The sequence below is a fragment of the Sminthopsis crassicaudata genome, chromosome 3, assembly GCF_048593235.1.
Source record: "Sminthopsis crassicaudata isolate SCR6 chromosome 3, ASM4859323v1, whole genome shotgun sequence".
Taxonomy (NCBI): domain Eukaryota; kingdom Metazoa; phylum Chordata; class Mammalia; order Dasyuromorphia; family Dasyuridae; genus Sminthopsis; species Sminthopsis crassicaudata.
The window spans coordinates 347,348,108-347,375,113 of record NC_133619.1 but is presented as its reverse complement, the minus strand read 5'-3'; the positions used below and the strand labels follow the sequence as shown (position 1 = coordinate 347,375,113).

Here is a 27,006-nt window from a genome sequence, read left to right as displayed (position 1 = left end):
GCTTTTCTGATTGGAGGGCAGGCCCTGAAATCCAAACTTCCATTGACCGAGAGAGCTCAGCTCAGACATCATCTTTCTCACCTGGCTTCACTACTTTGGGACTTGTTTGATTAACTTCTCCACCAGGTTCCTCCATGGGGAATCTTCTTGCCTTCTCTTTTCCTACACTCCTTTCAGCTTCCTTCTGTATGCTGTCTTCCCCCAATAAATTATAATCTTTTTAAATAGGAACTTTTTTTTTTCTATTTGTTTGTCTAGCATAGTTTCTGGCATTTGGGTGCTTAATAAATGTTTGTTAATTGATTAATTGAGAGGAGATGAAACAAATCCTTTTTGTTACTATTCATTCATAATCAAATAAATTTGAATTCAAAAAACATTTATTAATCCCCTACCTTGCATTGGGTACTAAACAGTATAGGAAATCTAAAAACCAAAGATTAATTGACCGAAGATGAAATAAATCCCTTTCCATACAAAATACCATTCATTCATTCAAATGAATTTGAATTCAAAAAACATTAATCCCCTACCTTGCACTGTGTGCTAAACACTTTGGGAAAATAAAAAAAAACAACAACAACAAAAAAGAAAGATTGGGGAAGATGCATATAATTTTTGTCCAATTCAATTTAACAAACATTTGTTAAGTGATCTGTATCTATAAGACACTATGTTAAATGCTATAAAAATGAAACAATTCCTGTTCTCATAGAGTTTCCATTCTATTTATAATCATATTTAACTAAAAATTGCAAAGATTATTCAGGTACTTAGTGGTTGCTATATGTCTCGCGATCCTTAAAAGCCCCTGACATTTTAGTTCATTACTGAAAATGTTATTTGACTTAATAAGCAATTTTAATTATGTTGAAATGATTTTCTTTTTTTTTTCCTCACCAGCAAAATGAGCAATGCCCATTTAAAATATGTATTAAATTTTTTCTACTGACAAAACACATTCCGTTCAATCCCCTTAGGGCAGCTGTACAGATGAAAATACAAATAATGATTTTATAGGAATAGCAGGAACTACTGAGTATATAGTGAAAACAAGAGAGAGGAGGTAGGATGAAAAAGAGATTAGGAAGAAGGCCAGTCTACTGACAAAAGAGGTTTGAAATTATAAACATGTGGGGATTGAGTAACTGGGGGCTGGTTGCTCACCATACTCACTGTCTTATAAAGTTAGTGAAATAAATAGCATTGTCAGAGGAGTTAGCCACATTTAAAGAGTATAAAGATTATGACAGATCTAAAGACGATGCCTTAGACTTTTTTTTCTCACCCTGAAGAAATTGGGGTTAAGTGACTTGCCCAGGGTCACACAGCTAAGAAGTGTTAAATGTCTGAGACCAGATTCGAGCTCAGGTCCTCCTGACCTCAGGGCTGGTGCTCCTTCCACTACAACACCTAGCTGTCCCTAGTCTCCTTCTTAAGATAGGCCCCAAAGAAGGAAAATGAAAGAAAATCATGTAATTAGTTAATAATGGTAACACAATGGAGACTGAAGAGAAAATTGCTCTCAGCATATGGCCATGGATGCTTCTGAAAAATAAGAGTATAAAATAAATTCAGCAAGTATAAATAGAACACATGAAAGTAATTTAACAAAAATTGAAGAACAAACATTATCAGAGCCGCTGTCTAGTCTTCTCCTTAGTGAAGCTACACTGATTCTGCATTAGAGCATGATTGTGGTTCAAATTTCAATCCAATTTATCAATTATCAAATCCTATCTATGTATAGTCATTGTGTAAAATGCTAAAAATAAAAAGGCAGAAACTAAAAAGTCCATGCCCTCAAGAAACTTATATTCTGCTGGTATCATATAGCATGTATGCATAAGTAAATGTCAAAGTGCACACAAAGTTTTAGAAAGTAATTTCAGGATGGAGAGAATGTGAGCAGCTGGGCTGGGGGAGGGGGGTTGGAAAGGCATTGTGTAGGAGGTGGCAACTTAATTGTGCTTTGAAACCAACTTGAAAATTAGGCAGGTTCAAATCCTGTCTAGCTATATGATCCAAGACACAAATCATCCAAGACAAATCTGCCTCAGTCTCCTCATCTATAAGAAAGGGAATAAAAATAGTATCTACCTCCAAGGGTGGTAATGAAGAAAAAATGAGATTAATATTTATAAATAATTTTACAAAACTTAAAGTACTATATAGATGTGTGATTACTATTGTTATTATTTTTATTGAAATCTATGGATTCTACAAAATGGAGGGGAGGAGGGTGTGTATTCCAGACATGGCAAAAAACCCAAAACAAAACAACAAAAGTTGGACAAAGTCACAGGTGGAGAATGAAGTGCTATGTACAGGGAATAGCAAACAAGACAGTTTGACTAGGATAGAAATTGTAGGAAAGAGAGTAATGTGAAATAAGACTAGAAAGAGGAATAAAAACAGTATTGGGGAGGTATTAAAATTCAAGGCTGAGGATTTTGTATTTTATTTTAGAAACAACAGGAAATTGAATAACATGCTGGAAAAATTGCTAGATCTGGAGGCAGAGGACCTGATTTTGAATCTCAAGTTCTACTAATTACAAAGGACTTTTGGTCTAGTCATTTTTAACTCTCTGAGATTCATTTTCCTCCTTCTTAAACATCTTCCACTTGTGACCATTCACCCAAGACATTTTTACATGTCTCTGGGTATATCAGTAAATAAATTAGGCATACAACTCGAACATTTATTGATAATAAATCATAATTGTGTGACTCCCCCATCTTCAGTTTATGTGACCACAATCTAAGAAGCGGAGACCTATAACATAAGATTGTTGAAATAGATGATCTTGAAAGTGCCTTTTAGCTCAAAAATCTATAGTTACAAGATTTTTCAGTTGGGGAATCACATGGCCAGAGCTCTGTTTTGGGAATATCAATTTGGTAGCACTATGGAAGATGGATTACAAAAGGGTGAGTTTAGAAGCAGAAACACCAATTAGGAGGTTATTTGAAATAGTTCAGGGAAGAAGTGATGAGTTTCTACACTGGACCCATCACACAAAATGTGAAATTGGATATTGTATTTAGGAATTGGGAATACAAAGGATATAATAATCCCTGCCTTCAAGAGTTTATAGTCCAGCTAGGCAAATCAAGGTTACATAGAAGCTAACATGGCAGAATTGTAGAAGGTGTCTCAAATTATCCAGATAGAGATACTATGTGTATGTTCATGTCCATATTTTAAAAATGAAGGAACTGAGTTTCTTTAGAACATTTTAAGGATAATTTTTATTACCAAATCTTTGATTTATGAGCAACTTGTGAGGGACTTATCTTTTTTGGGTAGAGGAATTGCATCTGGCTTCCCAGCAGGAAGCTAGCATATTCATCTAAGAAACTGTACATTTTGAAGAGGAGTAAGTAGATGGAAGGTGGCAACAGCAGGTGAGTGTCACTCAAGGGCACACACAAAGAACATTATTAATCCAAAGTTTGGAATCATTAGAATTCATGGCATTATTTAACCATACCCATTCAGCATAAAAGCCATTATCAGGAAGCTAATTAATAAGCAGTTGCTTTGCTGGTTTTGGCTCTCTGTTCTGTCTTTACCTTGATTTGGAAGTGACTAACTGAGAGCTTGCGGGAATGTGCATTAGGAGATTTTAAGCAAAAATCCCATCATAATACCATCATTACAATCGAATTACCAAGATGCAGTGGCTTGTAAAGGAGTCATTTCCCAAAGCTGCCTGGCAGTTGATGTTCTACCTGGCTGCTCATGCTTCCTAATGTGCGAGGATAAGGACTTTTGGAATCATATATAGTATTGGTGCTTTTTGCTTGACTAAATGTATGTGTTTGTGATAAGTTGTAAGTAAACAGAATTTCTATAAACAGAATTCTATTTTAAATGCACTAAATGATTTAGCAACTGAGAGGCAGCATGGTATAATGGGAAGAACACAGTGAATTTAGTGTTGGGAGATGCTGGTTTCAATTTCCTAATCTATAAGATAAAAAGATTAGTCTAGATCAGGAAGGTTTAACATGTATATTTGTATATATATGTATACACAGAGAGACACAAAGAGATAAAATATATACATTACAGAGATGTAAAATGTGTAATATAGGGATAGATAACAGTATTATGAGTTTTTAAAAATATTATATATTTTATTTATTCATTCATAAATATTGTCAAAAATTCATGGGCTTCACCAGACTTCCAGAAGAACCTATGAAATGAAAAAGGATAAGAACTTCTGGTCTGGATAATCTCTAAGATCCCTTCCAGCTAAAAAGCTTATGAGTTTAGAATTAAAATAATCTTATGGAATTTTATAATGAAGGATCTTTTCTTTAATAAAGTGAGTATTCATTCATTCACAATAACCAAGAAACCACAAAATACAGTGTGTGGGGCTGTCAGGACTGCAATAGAAGACTATGGCATAGTCTCTGCCCTCAAAAGTGTAGTTGGAGACAGAAAATTAGTATGCAAGAGCTAAATAGGTGTTGGGCTATTTTATACTGATTTTTAAGGCAATAAGTTTCAGCTGCCAATCAATCACTCAATAAACATTTATTAAATTCCTACTATGTACCAGATACTATTCAGAGAAGGGAAAGGTTATTGTGAGTCAGTTCCACATCTCATGATCTATTTAGTTGGTCCCAAGTTGTCTTTTTACTTGCTTTTTATTCTTTCAAGAGTTTCTCTGTAAGTCTAAATCATATAAGCTCCCTATGACATCTAATGGCTTTTGCTGTTCTGTAAGCTTCAGTGTTCTTTTTATACGGTCCTCCTTAGTGAATTCTTTGATGGGTAAATACTGCAAAATCAATCATATGACAAATAGTATGTTTAATATGATTATATTAATGAAAGTAATAACTTGGTCATGTCTGGTGATTTTGATGCGATGACCAGGGCAATCTGGCCATTTATCATTCAGGGAAAGGGAAGGATAAACACTTATGTAATGCCTACTATGTGCCAAGCACTGGGCTGAGCACTTTACAAAAATTATCATATTTAATTTGATCATCATTACAAATAACAAAAGTTGTTTGCAAATTTTATAACAAAGTTAGTACTATTACTATCCCCATTTTAAAATGAAGGAAATTGAGACAGATTGTAACTTGCTCAGGATTACTTAACTAGTGAGGCAGGATTTGAATTAAGTTCTTTTTGACTTCAGATTGGGTCTTCTATCTGCTATGTCACTTAGTCACTTCATCATATTATTTTTAACTGATTCAGCAAGAGTTAAATGAGAATAATACTTGTAAGCACAGCACAGTGCCTGGAACATAGTAGGAATTTAATAAATGCTTATTTTTTTTCTTTGTACCCCTTCCTTTCATCAATCAAGTTATGAACTGCCACTCGATTATAATAATTTCAGGATGACCTATTTTGACTGAGAATGGTGGCCCTGTATAGACATAACCTTCTTAGGAGCTGATCACAAATTTGTCTGCAAAATGTTCTAGTGGCTTAGAAATAGCTCTCTTTCATTATGTGATTAGGAATAATAAAATCTACCTCTGTGAAGCCTTCTTTAACTACTTGAGTCCATGGTATTCTTTCTCTTTTCTGAACTTACATAGTATTAGTCACAGGTCATGTCATCTACCTGATGCTTAATAATTGCTTTGGACTGTTATTGCTCTTTTTATGTGCCTCATCTCCCTTGATTTGGAAGTCGCTAAAGGTTGAACCTGCATCATATACATATTTGTAGTCCCCCATGCTCCCTACCACAGGACTGGTGCAGAGTGGATGCAATAAATATTCATTGATAGAACAATTGATTGGAATGGCAATGAGATATAATTACTCCACTATCTAACCTATTACATTTATGTCTCTCTCTAACACCTTCCTAGTGAGAGTTTTTAAAAGAAGTAAAAATATATGATCTCTCTCCTGAGGCACAATTCAAGGTATAATTGTGGCTGATCATTTATTCACTTATTTCCTGTCTTAAAAAAAAGAAAATCAAATGGTGAATACTTATAGCTAAAATACTGCTATAAATGAATCTCTTAGGATGTTCCTGGCTTAAATTACAAGGAAAGAACAATTTATTATTTAACTGTTAATCCCTGAATACCACTTGCTTCTTGATAATTTCCATTCTCTAAGCTTTTATTTAACAAAATAGGTTGAAGCTGCGATTTTTGTCAGTATAGAGCTGTGGTGTAGTGGTATAATGTTGGACTTAGAATCAGGAAGACATGAATTCAAATGTGACTTCAATCACTAACCACTTACCCTCTCTGTGCTTCAGTTTCCTCATCTGTAAAATAAGGATGCTAATCCACCACTACATGAGAGAAATATAAAGTGTTTTGAAAACTGTAATTCATGATAGCAACATTATCATTATCAACTCTACCAAGACAATCCTTCTATGGAATTATTGTCATGTACTTCACAAATACTTATTGACTTAATTAGATCTTATTTGATCTGAATCTAATTCTTCTTGAGAAAAGCACATTTCGCTTTACTCATTAACTTCCACTTAGCATCATGTGTTAGTGGGGTATGTAGGCATAAAGTTTCATTTTAGTAAAATTTCCTATTCATAAAACCTCATAGCCAGATGCTCCAGGTGAGAAGACCCCAAACCTCTGGAATACTAGTACCCTGAGCCTTCCATCTCCCACTGAGGGTAATATGTCCCCCAAGAAAGGTTGCTTAGGAACAGGCTGGGCATCTATTCCAAAGAAACCACTTCTATATGTACAAGTTCAAGTTATTTTCTACTTCCTCCTGTCAGTTTAATCTCCTAATTGGAAGTGGAGATCCTCCCTTTGACTTCAGGCCTTTGATCTCCTGCTGTACTCTTCCTTTGAGGGTACAGGGTGGTACCCTCCACTCAGTGATGAACATCCTCACATTTGGTCAAATTATTTACATCCCATTGATGCTGAATTCCTAAAGATCATCATCCAAACCTCCTTCCCTTTCTGACCATCCAATTCCTTATTCCCATCTCCTCAATCCTCCCAACTCAAAGTATCATCCTAACTCTACTCGTCCCTTCCTTCTATTGTGCCCTCTAAAATGTCTGTTCCACAAACAACAAATTCCCCTTCATTTTAAATCTATTCCTCTCACCCTTTTCCCATCTCTAGTTCTGACTGAAACCCTTTCTACTGACATTTCCTACTGTCTTCAAAATGAGTATCTCTTCCCCACTCTAAAAAATCCTTCACTTTTTTCCTTCTATTATTATTTTATATTTTTTTCTGCTCTTTGTGGCTAAAATCCTTGAAAAAGTCATGTATAAAAGGCATCTCCATTTTCTGTCCTCATACTCTTTTGTTAAGGTTTCATTATCTGGCTTCTGACTTTATCATTCCACTGAAACTGCTCTCTACAAAGTTACTAATTGTTTCTTAGTTTCCAGGTTTTTTTTTTTTTTTTTTTGGTTTTTCCCTTATCTCCTAGATTTGTAGCCTTTGACACTCTCATCACTCTCCTCATTGATACTCTCTTCTTTCTAGGTTTTTAGGACATTAGTTTCTTCTGGTTTTCCTCCGACTTGAGGATTTCTTCTCTGTCTCTTTTGTTGGATCCTCTACCATGCCCTCTAACTAGAGGTTCTTTCAGGGTTTTGTCCTAGTTCCTCTTTTCTTCTCTTTCTAAACTACTCCCACTTGGTGATATCACTAGATTCTGTGGATTTAATTACTAGCTCCATGCAAATGATATAAAAATCTGCCTTTCTATCCCATTCTCCTTTCTCCAACTGCCTTTCAGACATCTCAAACAGGATGTGTAATAGATGTCTTTTTTAAAATAGTATTTTAATTTTCCAAATATATGTAATATAATTTTCAACATTCATTTTTGTAAAACTTTGTGTTCTAAATTTTTCTCCCTTTGTCTCTTACCTCCCTCCTCCCCAAGACAGCAAGCAACATGATATAGGCTAAATATGTACAATCTGTTTAAACATATTTTCATATTTGTCATGTTGAACAAGAAAAATCAGATCAGAAGGGGAGAAACGTGAGAAGAAAAAATTAAATAAATTTAAAAATGAAAATAAAATACTCCAATCCACATTCAGTCTCCTTAATTCTCTCTCTTGATGTGATTGGTATTTTCCATCCCAAGTCTATTATAATTGCCTTGAATCATTGCTCCAACAGACATCTTAAACTCAATATATCCAAAGTATAACTCATTATCTTTCTCCCAAACCTATCCCCTCTCCTATCCCTCTATTATCCTCCCCATCCTTCAAGCTTATAACCTAGGAGTCATTCTGGATTCCTTATTATGTCCTCTCCTTCCCCATATCCACTCTGTCACCAATGTCTGTTGATTTTACTTTTGCCAAAGCTCTCAAACATACCTTCTCTCTTTTGACCCTCTGGTCCAGGTCCTTATCAACTCACATATATAGATTACTGCCACAGACTTTCTACACTCCAAATTGTTTTCCTTTCAGCCACTAAAATGATTTTCCTAAAACACAGATCTGATTGTGTCATACCTCCTTCAGTCTTATCCCCATCTCCTACTCAATAAACTTCACTTCTAATTACCTGCAGGAACAAATGCCAAATGCTCTGTTTGGTATTCAAAGCCCTTTAGAATCTAGCCGCTCCTACTTTTTCAACCTGCTTGCACCTTCTCTATGGCCTGTACTCTGTGATCCAGTGACAGTGCCCTCCTGGCTGTTCCGTAAATGACATTCTTCTCAGCACTGGATATTTTCTGTTCCCATGCCTGGAATTCTCTCCCTCCTTCTCTCTGACCTCCCTTGCTTCCTTTAAGTCTCAATTAAAATCACATTTTTTACAGAAAATCTTTCCTAACTCTTCTAAATTCCAGTATATCCCTCCTTTAATTATTTTCTATTTGTCCTGTATATTGCTTATTTTATTGTTCCTCCCCCCAGTGAGCTTGTAAGCTTATTGCCTGACACGCAGAGGTACTTAAAAAAATGCTTGATGATTGATTAAACAAAAGATGGTGGTAGAAATAATCTGAAAAGAACTTGGAGAACAGAAACATTAAATCATTTATAAAAATAGGACATTTGTATTATATCATGGTGAGGGAGTAGTGGTGGTAATGGGGCAAGATTGGGTACTAGGAGGGAAGACCAGGAAGTCTAGCAAAGTAGAATGGTTTAGAAAGACATTACAGACTAAGGAAAGGAGAGATGAAATCCAAGGAGACCAAGTTAGGCAGGTAGGGGGAAAGGTGTCCACAGACAAGCTCAGTAAACTGGGGTATAGAGAAGGTTAGCAAGTTAGCAAGCAGTACTAGTGAGCAGGGCTGGTCAGTTCTGGTGGTAGGGCTGAGGCTGTTGGCTACCAGCAGTCTGAGATAAAGATTTTGGGGGAAATGATGTCATAAGCCTGAAGGTAAATCCTGTCTGTGAATGAAAAATAGAGATGCTTGGTCTACCTGACAGTTTTCTTTTTTTATGCCATTAGCAGAGGGAGTAACATGAAAGGCAGACATGCAAGAAGCTTTCTGTGGGTCCCTTGAGGAGCCTGTCACTTCTACACACTCAGGATTTACCTTACATGCAGAAAAGCACAGCAAAGGCAAACATCTAGTCCTCCTTGCCTCTTGATATTGATCTTAGCCACATAATTGATTGCATGGAGGTACTAGGTAGAGAGTAGGAGGACGCCTAGTAGGATGGATGAGTCTGCCATGTTGCTATCTGCTTCACTTATCATGTGAAGATACAGACTTTATCTTTTTCTTCAACTAAAGTGAGTAAGTAGTTCATTAGTCCATCTAAATAACACCTGAACGACTCTATTGGATTGTGTGTGTCTTGAGAGATACTCATATTGTTTACTTGTCTATCTGGACAATTCATGCATAGTAGATCAGAAGAATAGTATTTATTATGGAATCTGTTCAGATCATTTTATCGACCTTGGTAAAAATTCACTGTAAAACTTACAATGTGATATTCAGACTAATTTATAAATACCAAAATGGAACAATCTCTAGTAAGTTTCTGAGCATGAGAAGAAATAACATTTTAGGGCTGATTCATAAAAGGAATCATCAGACCAATATATTGTCTCAGGGTTTTTATTGTAATGTTTAAGGTACCTTCATTTCTGATAGTTTTTTCTTTTGAGTATTCAGAATAAGTGGAAACATTTGACTGAGTACTTGTCAGACTTTCAATGAATCAGAGAATCAAAGACTCAGTGCTGAAAAAAACAATATGTAGTCCAATTTGAAAAAAAGGAATTTTCTATATTTCTTCAGTAATTTCTCTTTGACAGCATCTACTGACGGAGAGCTATCAGGTAGTCCCTACCAGAGCTTTTTAAACTTTTTCTATTCATGACTCTTTTTCACCCAAGAAATTTTTATGACAACTCCAGATATATAAATATATAAAATAGATATACAAATCAAACATAAAGAAATTTATTTTAAAGCAATTCTTTGGTATACATATGATTTTACCATATGTATACCAAAGAATTGCTTTAAAATAAATTTCCATAATGAGATAGAAATGCTTATTTATTTTTACATAAAGAATTAAATCTTGGTAGAATATTTGATAGCTTTTACTGTTGCCAAATTTTTCATGACCCCCCACATGCAGTTACATGATACCCATATGAAGTTGGGACTCATAGTTTAAAAAGCTTTGGTCTAAACACATTCTTCTATGTTATATTAAAAATGAATTAAAATTAAATTTAAATTATCTTGAGAAACTACTGACACAGTTCTAATTACATGGGAAGAGTGGAAGTGAAAATAATATTTCTATCTTGGGAACTCCACAGATACAGGTTTGCTGGGTTAAAGAAGTCCAGTGTTCTCTGTCATTTCAGGGACATGATTTGGTCAGTATCCTTTACCACTAGAGTTTAATATTATAGGAAACTATAGCCATACTCTCCCATTCCCTATTTCTTGGTGGTCCTGTCAAAGGCAAAACAGTGGCTCAAAAATAAATTAAATTAAACAAAAGTTTACTACATATAAAGCACTTTACTAAATGTGGAGGGAAATATAAATAAAAATGAAACATGGTCCCTGACCTCAAGGAGCCTATAACCTAACAGGAGAGGCAAGACAGGTTAAAAAACAGAACAAAACAAACAAAAAAAAAAACCTCTGACACAAAATGGAACATGATGGGTACAAGAGAGGCACAATGGGAGCAGATCTGATATTCTGGTTGCTTTTGAGGAAATTTTTATTTTGAAATATTTTGCCTCTCATGGAGAAACTATCATGATGAAAACAAAACTTTTTGCCTCATCAATTCCTGATTTCCAAATGTGTAAAAAAGTGTGTGTGTGCAGTGGATAGAACATCAGCCCTGAAGTCAGGAGGACCTGAGTCCAAATCCAGACCCTTAATACTTCCTAGCTGTGTGACCCTGGGCAAGTCACTTAACCCCAATGGCCTCAGCAAAAAAAAAAAGGGGGGGTGTATATATGTTTTTCTATGTATATCTCACACATATAATATAGACATATATGTAAATATCCAAGGGAAGTGATAGCAATACAAAAGAAAAAAATCATATCATTAAACATGATTATTTTCAGTAAGACAGCAAAGTTCATCAGAGAAGCCTCATTTACAAATAATAAAATCATCTTTGTGCACAATTCAAAAACATGAACCAATTTAAGGACTGGATATTCTTTGTGAATTTTCCCCCATAAATTGGCATTCTTCTCTTACTTCATTTTAATTCTAAACCCAATGACTTCATATAATTATATTACTTATTCTCATCCTCATTTGGAAACATCTCAGGACATTTCCAGCTACCTCAAGCTGTGTAGTAAGAATCTCAGAAAATTGTCATTATCAATTAAGCTTCAATTCACCTTATTTCTTTCATAGGCATTTATATGTGTGAATATATTTATACACATGTATATCCATCTATTAATATATATGTATTAATATCTATTTATATATACAATGAATATATATTTATTAATATATTTGTTTATTTTGCTTAAATAAATATGTGCATATCTGTCCATCTATATATCTATCAATCTATCTTTGTAACAGTTTGTCATAGAGAGGAAATTGACATTTGTATGTACATATTTACCAGTCAATTGAGCTATAGATTAGGCTATATACAGATCAATGTTTTTTCTGGGTTTATATACCTAAAGAGTTTCTCTTACAAGCATCCACTTGTAATGAATTTACTTGTAATTATCACCCTCTTGACACAGTTATCTCAAAGTAAAGGCATTTAAGTGGCAGAGCATAAGCAATAGTAAAGACACCACCTTAAACTGCCCTTCCCCTCTTCCCATCCTGGATCCATCAGATTCTGGATGAAGGCAAAGAGAAATTCTCTCTTTAAGAGGTGGGTTTTTCTTCTACAGTCATCTTTTTTCTTGACATCCTGGGATGTCAAGGGATGATTCCTGGCTTGACTCCTTAGAGAGTATTTCTGTCTGCAATGCTGAATGGTCTTTTAAGGTCAGCCAAGGGTATGTGTTAGGATTACTAAGTGAGAACTTATGGAAGGGACCAGATAGGTTAACTGCCTGGGGGAGAGGGTTTGCTTGTATTTCTTCAGCAGGAGAAGGAATCAGATGGGTGCCAACAAGTCATATTCGCCTTGTCCATCAGAGAAAGACAGAAAAAGAGAAAGGCCTCAAAATAAAGGAGAAGATCTAAGAAACATCTGACACTGAAAGAGCATGGATAATAAGAAGACTGTTAAAGAACTTTAAAAACCAGCAGGAATCATTGGACTTCCTCACACAAAATGAGACTAATGGACAATGGACTTATGGACATTTATAAATTTTCAATTTATGATTATGTTATATACTTCTAGCATGTATTACGTTACTATGTTACTATGTGCTTATGTAATTTATGTAATTATCTGTAATACTTCCCATATTGATGGATTTATGTTTCAAGGTCATTTATGTAATTATCTGTAATACTTCCCATATTGATGGATTTATGTTTCAAGGTCATGACTGTCCTATGTTCTAAATCAAAAGAAAGGGGGAGATGTTAGGATTACTAAGTGAGAACTCCGGTTGTCTGGATAGTGACAAGGTGAGAATTCAGGTTGGACAATTACAAGGTGAGAACTCAGGTTGACTTGATGGAAGGAGCAGGCTCATTGGCTGAGGTGGTTCTTCCCAGAAGCCCTTGCATTATCCCACGCCCATTTTCTGGGAGAATAAAAGAGAGGACTCCCAGAGATAGAAGAAGACTCTGCATTGCATCAGGCTTGACGGGGCTCTCTGCAGGAAGGGAAGTCACTTCTTTGGACAAGAGTTAACATCAACTGCCTGGAGACAACGGTTCGTTACAGGAAGAAGAATCTGTCGGAGAGATTTGAGTAGAAGACACAGCAGATCTCTTCCCAGAGAGTGATCCGGCAGCTTCTAGAGACGACAGCTCGCTACAGGTATGGATAATCCTTTAACCAACCAGTGGCTAGACACTATAATTTCATCAGAGTTTTCCAATAATGGAGAAGCTTTTTCATATTTCCTAGTGTAGCAAAGAAGTCCAAACCTTCCATTACACTTTCCTTAAGACCTTAGTATTTTACTGTCTTTGTTTCCTGTCCCTTAATCCTTAATTTCATCAAGTAGGTTGGGCTATTTGATCAACTCTTTGACTCCATTTACCTAAACATTTACTGTCCCTAGCAAGTCAACTGAGATGCCTTTGGCATATTTGCCCCTATTCTTAATTTTAAAAGCTTTATAATGACTTGGAGAGGCACAAGCATTGGTATTTTGTGCCTTTTACATAAGAGTTCTAAAAGTCCAAATGGTCCAGTTTTGGATAATCCATTTTTATACTGGGGTCTGTATTTAACATAACCTTTGGGTCTCTAGATTTTACATACACACAAATATATAAGTAAATCAACTCCCCTTACTAATACAGAGTAACAGTTCTAAACCTTACAGACTTAGAGATTGCCTGGGTGCACACTAATGTTAAATATCAATGTGATATAATAGAAATTTCTTTCTCTTCATTCTCTCCTCCCTACTTTTCCAACATACAATATGCACTGCTATGGAGTGCTTTTAGGAGGAAAGATGGGATTGGTATGAAAGCATATAAACAATAATTAAACATTTAAAAATAACTTGACAAATATTTATTAAGCACCTATTATATGCTATGCTAGGCTTTAGGGATACAAGTTGTCCTTAAAGCTCTCATATTTTATTGCAACTTTATTTTAACTTCCAAAAAAACAAGCATTGCTACCTCATGGTCACATATAATTAAAATAGTATTATTTAATATAAATAGAACCTTCCACAGAGTCATAGGACCACACAATGGCCAATACAACCTGGCAATGAAGGACAGCTAGGTAGTACAGTGACTAGAGTCCCAGGCCTAAAGTCAGGAAGACCTGGATTGAAATTCAGCCTGAGTAACTAACTGTATGACCCTGCAAGTCATACTTGAGGTACTTGTGTACCTCAGTTTCCTCAGCTGGAGAAGGAACCATTCCAGTCTCTTTGCCGAGAAAACTGAAATGGAACCCCAAAGGAAGATTTATGACAATAACAATACCAGTAGATAAAAGCCAGATCCTCAGATCTTTCCAGGGCTGCTCAATTCTTTACTGAAGTTTCTTCTGTTGACTAAAATTTCATTAATTAAAGAGGTACTGGGGTTAAGGGAGTAGCTTTTCTTTTAAAATGCAAATGCTACTAGAAGTAGTAAGGAGCCTTGCTGTCATTTACATTTTACTGATATGCTTTTCTCTTAACCCTCAGCAAAAACCCCAGTTCAGAGGAAATGGGTTCTTTGATGTGAAGGAACTAATTTTGGAACATAAGTCACTAGAGATAGAAGGGAGGAAATAGAAGGAGGGCAGACCTTAAGAGAGAGTGCAACTCAGTGAAGATGTTCTGGTCATTCATTGGGCAGAATGAATACACAGGAGCCTGGAGGGAGGCGTGAGGCTGCAGGTGAGACACTGCAGGGAGGGGGATGATAAAAGGAAGTTAGAGGGAATCCAAAACCATTTCACTGACTTCTTAATTTACTGAGGATGGTCCCTGGACACCGGGGCTGAGATTTGGGTAAGTTCCTGTCTGAAAGATCTGAAATAATGTTACAAACTTTAGAATGCCTACTTGTATTTAAAAAGGAGATTTTTTTTTTCACAATCACTTTCTTTTTAGAAGGAAAGAAATAAGAATTTATTAAGTGCTTACTATTCTAGACATTATGCTAAATGCTTTACAAATAGGATCTTATTTGTTCTTCACAACAACCCCAGGAGGTAGGTGCTATTATTATCTACATTTTACAAGTGAGGAAACTTGCAGCCAGATGTTATGACTTGTCCGTCATCATACAACTAAGGATCTGAAGCTGCATTTGAACTAAAGTCTTCTTAATTTCAGCCCCAACTGCCTATCCTCTGCACCTCTTTTTGTGACACTCTCAGTAATTCCCTTTGTTGCTGAAATTCTTAAAATGCCTTTTTGCCATTCAAGGCTGCAGAAAAGAATAGTCCTATCCCTCCCAATAAAAATAAATTACAACTGTGATAATAGCTTCAAGTCAGGTTTTTCCAACAGTAACTTGTCACCTGGAGAGCAAGGTGATGATATAGCTACAACTTAGAGAGTGTGAAGCAGTGAGAAACATACATTTCAAAGCTTCTGATTCCGACAGGCCACTTCAGTTCTGTTTGAAAACTCTAATGTTCTTGTGATAAAAAATCAGGAAACAGGAATGAGTCACAGATTTTCCTTTTCAGGGAGGAATACTCACAACACTCCTTTTCCTCCATCTTAATGTTTTCATCAAAGACCTGAAGTTATTGCTCTGAAGCTCCTGTCACCCAAACTAACACTATGCTATCACACAAGAAATGACAGCAAAGCTCAAAAGAAAGAAGTAATGACTAAGATGTAAAAATGCACTTACACATAACACTATCATTTGGATGGAAGATAGGTTTATGTAACTTGCTAGAAGAGAAGGGAAGACCCAAATTTCCCTCATTATAGTCTACTGTATCCCCATATTTTGGGGGGTCATAAGATTCTTGGGATATCTTAAGTCCTAGTCACAGCACCCTCACATGGCTTCTTTACCTTATGAAAAAATGATCCTATATTGTCTAGAGCGAGAAGAATTGATTGAGGATCAAGTGTATATAAACTCTAGGAGAAGTCTTATCTCAGAATATACAGGCCAGTCTAGCAAAATGATTCCTATAAAATGAAATTAGAATCTTTAACAGTACTACTAACTGTAGAAAGCATAAAATTATTCTTTAAAATTATATTACTTTAATTTTAAATTTTTTAGTTTTCAGCTCTGAATTCTCTTATTCCTTCCAGCTACTCCTCCACTCAATGAAAACAATATGATAATCATTATACATAAGAAGGGAACACATATAATTTATTAATATTTATCCTGTACCCAATGGATCTCACCTTAATTAATGTAATGCCAAAGAAACTGAGGCAAGATAGAGATTAGAGAGTTTTTAATATTTTGTTTGAAAGGGAGTGATTTACTGGGACCAAATGGTTTGGTCCCAGGGCTAAAGGAAACTATCATCTCCAAGAATCCAGCAAGGAATGTCAGCTACAAAGATTCTTTTATAGGGTAACAAGAATAATACATAATGGGGGGAGGCACCTGATATTCTAATTAATTGGGATGGGGATGACATAATGGGGGGAGGCACCTGGGATGGGGGTGACATAATGGGGGAGGCACCTGATGTTCTAATTAATTGGGTTGGGGAGCTGCACTTGATATTCTAATGTCTAAGATATAGATCTTTATCCTGTCAAATATTGAGGAGATTAAGAGGGAAGGGTGGTGGTGTAGGATTAGAAACTGAGACAGAACAATTTAGGGAAACTGGGTCAGGAAAATTAAGGAAACTGAATCAGGACAATAAAAGGGAACTGTGGCACAACACTAAAAAGCAAAAGCACTTCCCAACTCAGCAGTGAGAAAGAAAGGCAAGGAAGGAAGAAGGAAAAGAAGAGAGAAAGAAAGAGTAAGAAATAAATCTTGATTATTTCTCTGCTCACCAGAAGAGCAGTCTTTTATCTGACTCAGACTAGAGAAAAAACAGACACTAGAGATTCAGAGCAGACTGCTTCTGACTCATGATTCAGTGGAAAGTGAAGAGAGGAATAGAGGTCAAGTTCAAAGACTCCAGCTATAGCTCACACCATACATGCTATTTCTGGGCAAATTAGATCACATGCTACCTGGTTCCAGGCTTCCTGCTAGACCCTGGGATTGTACCTCAGCCCCATCCTCATTCCCAAGAGTGACAATGCTTCCTTACAACTACTTCTGCTGGTTGAGAATGAAGAGATTCTGATGTTCAGTTCAGTCTGTGTGACTATTTGAGTCTGTAGCATTGACCCATCTCATTCAACATTGGAGAGTTGCTCCTCAATCCTGTGACCCATTTATTTCTCTATTGAAGTTTGATAGCAACCATGATACTTAACAGAACAGAGAGGCTGGTGATACAGCTATGAGGTATCAATGAACCTTGATACTGTCAAGATGGGTTGAGCTGGGGAAACTCCATAATAATATCCATCTTAATTATCTGTAATACAGTTAAAATTAGTCCAGTTACTCTAGAAAACACTTTACAACTATGCCCCCAAAGTTTTATAACTGTGTGTATCCTTCGATCCAATGACTTTGCTGTTAAATCTATGTTCTAAAGAGATCAGAGAAAATAGAAAAGGGCTCATGCATTTTAAAAAACCTTTATAGCAGCATTTTTTGTGGTTGCAAAGTATTAGAAACCAAAGGGGTTGCCAGTCAACTGGCTCAACAAATTGTAGTATATAAATATGGTAGAATACTATTGTGCTATAATAAATGATAAAAGGTAGAGCTCCAAAGAAACCTACAAAGACTGATAAGAAACAACGCTGAAAGGAGTGAGCAGAATCAGGAAAACTACAATTGCAACAAGATTGTAAAGACAATTCTGAAAGATTTAAGAACTATGATCAACACAGTACTAGTAATGAAGAATGCTTCCCATTTCCTAACAGACAGATGATGGAATCATCTGGTATAAACGAGGCATATTTTTTGACTCATACAGGGATTTGTTTTGTTTGACTGTATATTTGTTACAATTGCTCCCATTTTCTTTTTTAATTGGGTGGTAGGATATGGAAGGGACAGAAAAAACTTAAACTAATGTAGTTAAACCATTGACACCAAAATATTCTCTGTATTCTAGGAGCTACCAATGTGCAAGCCTATAAAATTCTATGCCTTGTCTATTGTTAACAATGCGACTTTTACAGACTATGTACTTTAAGTTGCTATTTTCTATTTCCAACAATATTTTCTGTTACTACAAGAGAAACTTGACATTTTAAAACCTTTTCTAAAACCTTAAAAAAAGCAGGAAACCTGGGATCCTGCTGTTAACAGTCACTGGCGCAAACTAGACCAATGTGGGAACTGTTATTAACAGAGTCAAGATATGGACAAAGAAAAAGGTAATAAATACCTGATCCAGCTTCCAGTGGAATTCTGCTGGTCGAAAGGTATCTGCTTGATCAAAGTCCTTCCGCAAAAGGAATACAAGGCGGCAATTATGCACATAGAGGGCATAGTGATGTCGGTTCATTTCTAGGGGAAAAAAATGGAAATACAAATAAACAGAAACTAATATCTTTTTAATAGTATTTTATTTTTCCAAATACATGCAAAGAGTTTTCAACATCCACCTTTGCAAAACCTTGTGTTCCAAATTTTTCTCCCTCTCTTCCTTCGTCCCCCCTCCCAAAGACAGCAAGCAATCTGATACAGGTTAAACACATGCAATTAGAAGTTAATATCTTTATGTCTATCAAAGAAAAAGCTTTTAACTATATTGCTCAACACAGTTCAGCTAATTAAGAAACAAATTTTACACTTTTCTGCCCTATATTATTTCTAGTGATCATCCCAGGATAAATTTGTTGACCTGGAAGGGAGGGAAACAAGAAACTCTATAAGGAAATTCCTACAGGAAAGACTTGAATATTAAGCCAATATTGCTAATACTTTCAAGGCTCAAGTGATTTTTTTTACTATGTTGGATAAAATTTACACAATATACTTTCTAATAAAACTTTGGGTGTTCTGTATCTGGAGGAATTGTTAATTTAGAGATCAGCCTCTTCTTTAATTTCAACTTCCTAAGAAGGATTAAATGAACAATCTTTTCTAATAATTCCTCTGTTGATTATTCCAGTGTAGACTTTTTTAAGGGTAACAGTGTGAAAACTACATTCCTTATTATTATTTGCTGACATTCTGTCCAGCAATCCAGTAATCCAGCCAAATTGGACATACTTGAAAAATTCTACCATTTGCAATTCTCCAGAGTGGGAATCCTGAATCCCATAATGTCACCTTCTCTATTCATAAATTAATACATTTAATAAATAAGTAAAATAATGAATACAATTCTGCCTCATCATTCAAGTTTTGCTATAACCTGGCTCCATCCCACTTTCTTGCCGATTTCCTCTAACTAACCTTGACTTTCAGTTTACTTGCTATCATTGCACAGGCCATATTCACTTGTTCTTTGTCATCTCTTAAACCTTTTTTTAAAAATGTCATTCCTTTTGTTGGGAATACCCTTCCCATTCCCTTCTCCCCCATAACAATAATCAAAATCTTATCCATAATTCAATCCTTAATTTAACTTTTCCAATACTCCATCTAACCACTTTAGCTCATTTTGGTCTTTTCTTTTGCTGAACTCCTACTGCATTTAAAATTAGCCCTTATTTTCTAATTGTCTCATATTATGTTCATTTTATCGAGTGAATAAAATCATAAACTGTTTAAAAGTAGAGACCTTGAGTTAACCTTTTTTAATGCCCAGTAGTTCCTAGCACAGTGAGAGGTACCTGATGATGGAGTCAGAATACCTTAATTTCTAGATCAGTGATATCTTTTCAATGTTATCTTATATCTGTGGATCTGCATCAAACACAGGAACATGGATTTTTGACCTCAATGAGCTTGTTAGATTTTAGTCATTGGTTAAAATATCAGATAATTGCTAAGGCTCCAGATCAGTATGCTCAAGTAATCATAGTCTAAATGGAGCATTTTTCCTGTGCCACAACATTAGTGCTGGGCTTGGAATCAGCAAGAATGATATCTAAATCCTACTTCTGCTAGTTACCATTGAATTTGTTGTATCCAACTTTTTCTTATTTTTTTATCATACCAAAGATACTGGACTGGTTTTCCATTTCCTTATTCAGTAGATTAAATGACTTTTCCAGAGTTGTTCAGTAAGTGTCTGAGGTCACATTTAAATTCAGGTCTTCTTGACTCTAGGCCCATGGCTCTATCCACTGAGTTTCCTCATGTATAAAATTAAGAATGTAGTTCTATATTATAAGGCTGTTGTAAGGCTTAATTGAAATAATTTATGATAAGCACTCTGCCAACTTTAAAACCCTTATAAATACCCAGGCAAAATAAGTCAATGGATAGAGAGGTAGTTTGCGAGGAAGGAAAACATGGGTTCAAGTCTTAACCCTTAACATTATGTGAACATGGGTTAAGTCATTTAATTTTTTAATATCCCAGCAATTTCCATAAGATTATAAATTACAAATAATACCAGTATAGAAAAAATTTAGACAGTAGAATACATTGATCAAGTTACTAAAAACAAATAATTATTATTGTCACATTATTTCTGATACTTTTGTACAAAACAAGTCTTTATGTTTGGAATTTGTAGGGAGAGAGATAAACAAAGGGATGGTTATATCTCTGGTTTTAGAGAGACTTTTGATTCATCTAAGGAGTAATTTACACCTAAAGAGTTTTTGAATGGAACAGAGCAAGATTCACTTAACCACACACTATTTGGAAATTCAATTACAAACAACCAAAGTTTTGGCAACTGATGGCAGTTGTTAATTCTGATCAGGATAATTAGCCTTGATTCTCTTTATCAATGATTAAAAAATTCATCAGATAAAAATATACTTTTTAAGTATAAGAAGAATTAAGTGTTTGAAGATCTTTCAAATGTCAAAGGAGGAAAATAAATGTTGGTGTAATGAGCTAACTTTAGGGAGTTTATATCAATCCCTACAAATCAAGAAAATTGTTCCCTATCATTTTTAATGGTTCAATTATCTTTTTTCATTGTCTATACTGAATTAATATAAATGACATAGTCTAGTAGAAAGAGCCTGGAGCTTCAGAGTTTTGGACTTGGAATATGCCACTTGTCTTTTTTTTTTTTTTTTTTGTCTAGATGACTTCATCTGCAAATGGGAATGGTAATAACTATTCTACTACTGACTTCGTGGAGTTTGGGGAAATAGAGAGAAAGAGGGATCTTATAATATTAAATTAATTATAGATGGGAAAACACTTAGCAAAAAAACGTGGGATAACAAATTAGCATAATATTCTATAGGACTTTGCATTGTGCCTCTAGAACACACTGCCTATAGCTTTCATGTTGCATGGTTCTGGATCATTATTACTATCTTATCTTAGATGGTAAGAAGTTGGCGGCGATGAGACTGAAATAATGGGTCCAGTTTTTTTTTATGGGTCAATGGGTATCTCCTATGATGTTATTGTATCCATGGATATGAGCTAAGCAGATTGAAGAAAGATAAGCTTATTGAACAGCATATCACTGTCATTTTCTCTTTGTTGTTTCCACTCTTCCTTCCAATCACTTTATTTGGGGCTCTTTCATATCCACATCAGATCTTATACAGCAAAACTCTTAAGGAAATCAAGAAAACATGAAAGACTCACCAGTTTTATCTGAATTGCAGAGAATGGTTTCTTTTTCTGCTCTCACTCCAGGGCTTGGACCATGTTTCATCCACATGGTGATTGTGAACTGGTCTGTTAAATTCTTGGGGACAATCCCATCTGGAATCTTTGCACCTTGCTTGCCATCAAATTTGAATATCATGTCATTATTGTCTACCAGAAGTCCAACTGTCCAGTTGGTGGCTGCACTGGGAGAAGGCAAGAGGTCTATGGCTCCTGAAGAAGCTCCTATAGGGGATACCAAATCAAGATAGGCAAGGGTTATACTTGAGATATCTGCTTTGGTGTCTTGATCCAAAAGAATTTAAGAATCACTCAAAAAATAAGGAGATCCCTCACTTCCATACTTTTTCTTTGTTTCCTTAATGGGAAGGTGATCAATTATATTCAGAAAAAATTAGAAGGTAATAAACAAAGGATCATGTGACTTAAGACCACTGCTTTTTCATCTAAAAATTGGCTAAAAACTCTTTTACCTCTTAGAACAGAGGTGTGAGACACATGGTCTGTAACACTTTAGAATATACATGAGCCTTACTGAATTAAAACATAATTGTGAAATACTTAACAAAATAAAATATATATAATAAAACAAAATTAGTGCTAACATATGGTTTTCTAAGTCAATATGCAACCCTTGGAAATCCTTATTCTACTTCCCCTGTTTCTCTTTGAGCTTGACATCATTGATTTAGAGCACTCAGTATATATCTTTATTTACTTTAAAGTATAAAATAAGTCACTGTCCTCAAGGTACTCATAATCTAGTCCGGAGATAAGATTAACATATATGCAAAAACAAATGGTACAAGATAGTAAAAATAATAATAACTAATATGGAGTATCTTAATACTTAATACTACTATTATCCCTTCTACATTATGACTCTTCCTTCCCATGGCAGTTTTGATATATTGTTAGTCAGCATTAAAAATTAAACAGGAATTTTTAAAAATTTTGTGAAGCCACAGATAATACACAAAGGCCAATAGACAACATAGAAAAAATATGTGTATATTAAAATATTGCTTCTTTTAATACCATAATAATCCAGATTTTTTTGTCTGGCATTAAGGGATGGATGGCCAAAAAATTTTACGTGGATTTTCCAGATCCTGGAGGTACCACATTCCTAACCTCCATGATGTGGATGGCAGAACTATATGATGTTAAACAGTATTTTTAATGCTAATGTTTAATATAGTATTTTAAAGAGTAATTTACATAGATTATCCCATTTGATCTTCGCAAAATCTTAGTAAACTATGTGCCATTATTATCCTTTTCTGATATTGAGGGAATTTAATGATCCATTTAAGGTCATACAGCTAGTAAATGTCTGAAGCAGAATTTGAAGTCAAGTCCTCTTGGCTTCAAACTCAGTGTTCTATGTATTTAATTAGGTTCATTATAGGATAATATAGGAGTGGGACACAGGCAAAGAGGATATTAAAGAGAGTTGTGAATGTGATACGTAAGCTGAGCTTTGAAAGAAGGAAGTGTTTGGATATCTTAGCATGAATATTTATTGATTGATTATTGATTGATTGGTTGATTGATTACCTGAAGGAGAAACATTAATTAATGCTAGACAAAATAGATGAGCTCCTTATTTATTTCTGGTTCTATTCTGCTTTTATTTTTGGTACTTTCAGGGCCTAGCATAGGGTCTGGTATATAAGCACTAAATACACAACACATGTACTTGGATCAGTACTACACTTAACAATGCCCATGGCTAAAGACTTAATGCGTCCAAAATGCCATCTGTAATTGTCAGATAATACTCTTTAGTGGAGAAGTTGTGATTAGTGTTAACTGCAGATTTACAGACCACAATATGGTTCATATTATTAAATCAATAGACATTTATTGAATACCTACTGTATTCTGATGACCATAATATGTATTGTAAAGCAAAAGATTAAATAAATGTTTAATAGTAGGTTAAATGAGACATACACACAAATAATAATGGCACAAAATAAAGTGTGACAAATGCTATCACAATAACAAAGTATTGTTGGGGATGGCAAATGAAGGTCTTGTATCTGAGTTATGCTTTTTGCATGGGCAGGACTTCAAGAGGTCAAGATGGTAGAAATGCCCACTGAAAGAAGAGCAAAGTCCTGAAAGTAGGAAGGAATAGGCAGGAATACTGAGTATTTTAGTTTGACCGGACTAAGAAATATATAATTAAATGGGAGAGAGAAACTGGGTACAAAAGGTGAAGGGTCATAAATGACAAATGACAGTCAGGATCTAAAGACATAACAGTAGAACACAACACTGGATTGATCTTAATATCATTACAATTAATACAGATAAATGTAAAGTATGTCATAGATTCCAAAGTCAAATATTCAGGTATAAGAAGGGGAGGTAAAGCTAAGCAGCAGTTAATCTGAAAAAAGTCTAGGAGTTTTAGTAGACTTAGGATGACAATTAAGTTCATCAGTGCATAGAGCCCCATATTTGGAGACAGGAAGACCTGAGTTCAAATTCAGCTTCAGATCCTTTCTAGGCATGTGATGCTGGGCAAGTCACTTAATCTTTGTCTGCCTCTATTTATTCATCTGCAAAATGCATTATAATAATAACATCTACCTCCCAAAGTTATTATGAAGATAAAATGAGATACCACTTGTAAAGTATTTTGCAAACCTTAAAGTACTATATAAATGTTGCTACACCATCATTACTGCCACTACTACTGCTGCCACTTCCTCCACCACCATCACCATCACAACTATGACTATAAAGTAATAATAGTCATATTATTAGTCAAAAATTCGGGGAATCCCCTTTCCTAATCTCAACACTATTACTACTATTATTACTACAACCACCACCACCACCATGATTATTTTCCTTCATTCTTGAAGAGGACCAAAATTACATCATTATGCTGGGATAAAGACACAGCATATCTGACTGACCAGACCAGTATGAGTTTGGATGACTCTACCACAGGTTGGGCACAAATAATCCATATGAACATCTAGAATGGAGATGGCTCTTAATTTGATATTCTCTCTTTCTTTCAAGTTCTTGCAACTCTGCTTTGCGGTCCTGGCCAGTGTCTCCCATGTTTCATAACCAATTCTAAAATTCTTCAGAGACCTTGAAAGTGTCCTTTCGAACTTCATGTGAGCTCTTGCCCATTTCTACTACTACCACCATTACTACTACTCCTTCTACTGTTCCTCTTTCTCCTCCTTCTACTTTTACTCCTATTGCTGCTATAACCACAATTTCAGTATAATCCAATGTGATTGAGAATGCAATCTCAGCTTTTAAAAAACAGTATTCCTGGTTCTATCTAGAGAGATTGCTGGATAGGAGTCAAAGTATTTTGTGAAGTCCTAGGTGCCACATCTTCAGAAAGACACTGATAATCTAGAAAAGAGCCATAGGATGTGATCAGAATGATGAAGGGCCTAATTTATGTAGTTCAGTTAAAGGAATTTGAAGAAAGAAATCGGGCAAGAAAGCATGATAGTTGTCTATACATAGCTCAAGGGCCATCATATGGAAATGTGATGAGACTTATTTAGTGTCACTTCTCAGGACAAATCTGGAAGCAATACAAGGGAGTTGAAAGGCAGATTTGATATAAGGGAAAAAAAACTATTCATCCTAATTAGTTTCTAATTTCTAAGTCTGGAATTGGATCTCTCAGGAGATAGTGGTTTATTCCCTGTTCAAGATGCATTTTGATGTGTTGTAAAAAGGATTTCTTTTTAGAGAGGGCCACTCAGGTAATTTTCAACCAAAACTCTGTGGTCCTGAATTTGAACTTTTCTCAGTAGGTGAAGGGATAGGAACTGGCATGATTATGGCACTGATTTAGGAAGATTAATCTGGCAATGAATGAGGCAAGTATACACATATCTATGTAGCTATATAGCACAAACTTAATGCTTATTAGATGGATTTAGGAAGCTGTTTCATTAGACTAAAGGAGAGGTTAAGATGGCCTAAAATGGAATAGTAGTAAAAGGAATGAAAAGAAGGGAGAAGCCATGTGTCAAAATAAACTGGACAGGATTCTAAAGAAGAGGATCAGATATCACTCTCCACAACTGTAGATGTTCCCTAAGACTCTATCCTTTTTTTCTTTAGCCACTCTAAACTGATTGGTTAACAAGTGTGGTTGACGGGAAAGATAGTGAGACTTTCTCAAGTATATTTTTACTTTAAGTTTTAATTCTAATTGTGAAAAGGAATGCTTTACTTATCATTGGAAGAGTTTTAGGGCTTAGGGAGCAGATCAGGTAAGACTGGGGGACAAAGACTGTTTCTGTGTCCTATAATCACACCGCTTTAGAAGCAATCACCTTTTTTTTTTTTTTTTTTTCTTCTGTAAATGCTCATTCTATCTATGGAATGGCAATCCCTCAGGGTCCCTTTTGTTCCATTGTTCCAGTCCTACCCAACTCTTTGAGACTACTTTTGGGTTTTCTTGGCAAGGATACTAGAGGGGTTTGCCATTTCCTTCTCCAGCTCATTTTACAAATGAGTAAATTGAGGCAAATAGAGTCTCACAGCTGGTATCTGAGGTGGTATTTGAGCTCAGGAAGATGACACTTCCTAACTGTGGCCCAGGATTCCATCCCCTATGCCACCTGACTGCCCCTCAGAAACTCTAGTTTCCTTCAAAATTAAGCTCACATCCCCTCCTATATAAGGCTGTTATAGAGCTCTCTAGCTGTCCATACGTCCCTCTGAAATGAAGTTTGAAGGTGGTAGGAGAAACAGAGACCTGAAACAATCCAGAGTTAGTGACCTTCAATTCCAGCCTCAAAACCAGCAGTCTACAAGTAAACATAACACTCAAACTCAATTATGATCATAATTATCTTGCTTCAATGTATTCTTTAGAAAGAGCTAGAATGATTAGCAACATCACAAAGAAGTACTGGTCACAAAAGAAGTGGTCATAGTGGCAAGGCAAGGTCTCCAGAAGTTACTGCTGCTACAGTAGTATCAGGTTTCCATCCCTTCCATTATTATTATATATATGTGATATATGTTGTTTAGTGTGGTTTCCTATGGAATTCAACCATAGGAGCTAGTCTTCTCTGTATTATCCTTAAGAATTGTTATCTCTGAGAAGAGATTCCAAAAGTTTCTTTCTACTACCATAATCATGTTTGCTTTTACTTG

The 27,006-nt window shown here is 35.4% G+C and overlaps 1 protein-coding gene across 1 annotated transcript in view; it reads right to left on the bottom strand.

Moving 5' to 3' along the window:
• The window catches only part of CLSTN2 (calsyntenin 2), a 939,093-nt gene that overhangs the window by 110,328 nt on the left and 801,759 nt on the right, over positions 1-27,006 (bottom strand). The window contains exons 7-8 of the mRNA XM_074301665.1: positions 21,817-22,065; positions 18,527-18,648 (exon numbers count right to left, since the gene is read on the bottom strand). Of these exons, the coding sequence (XP_074157766.1) occupies positions 18,527-18,648; positions 21,817-22,065 (371 nt within the window). The remainder of the gene's footprint in view (positions 1-18,526; positions 18,649-21,816; positions 22,066-27,006) is intronic.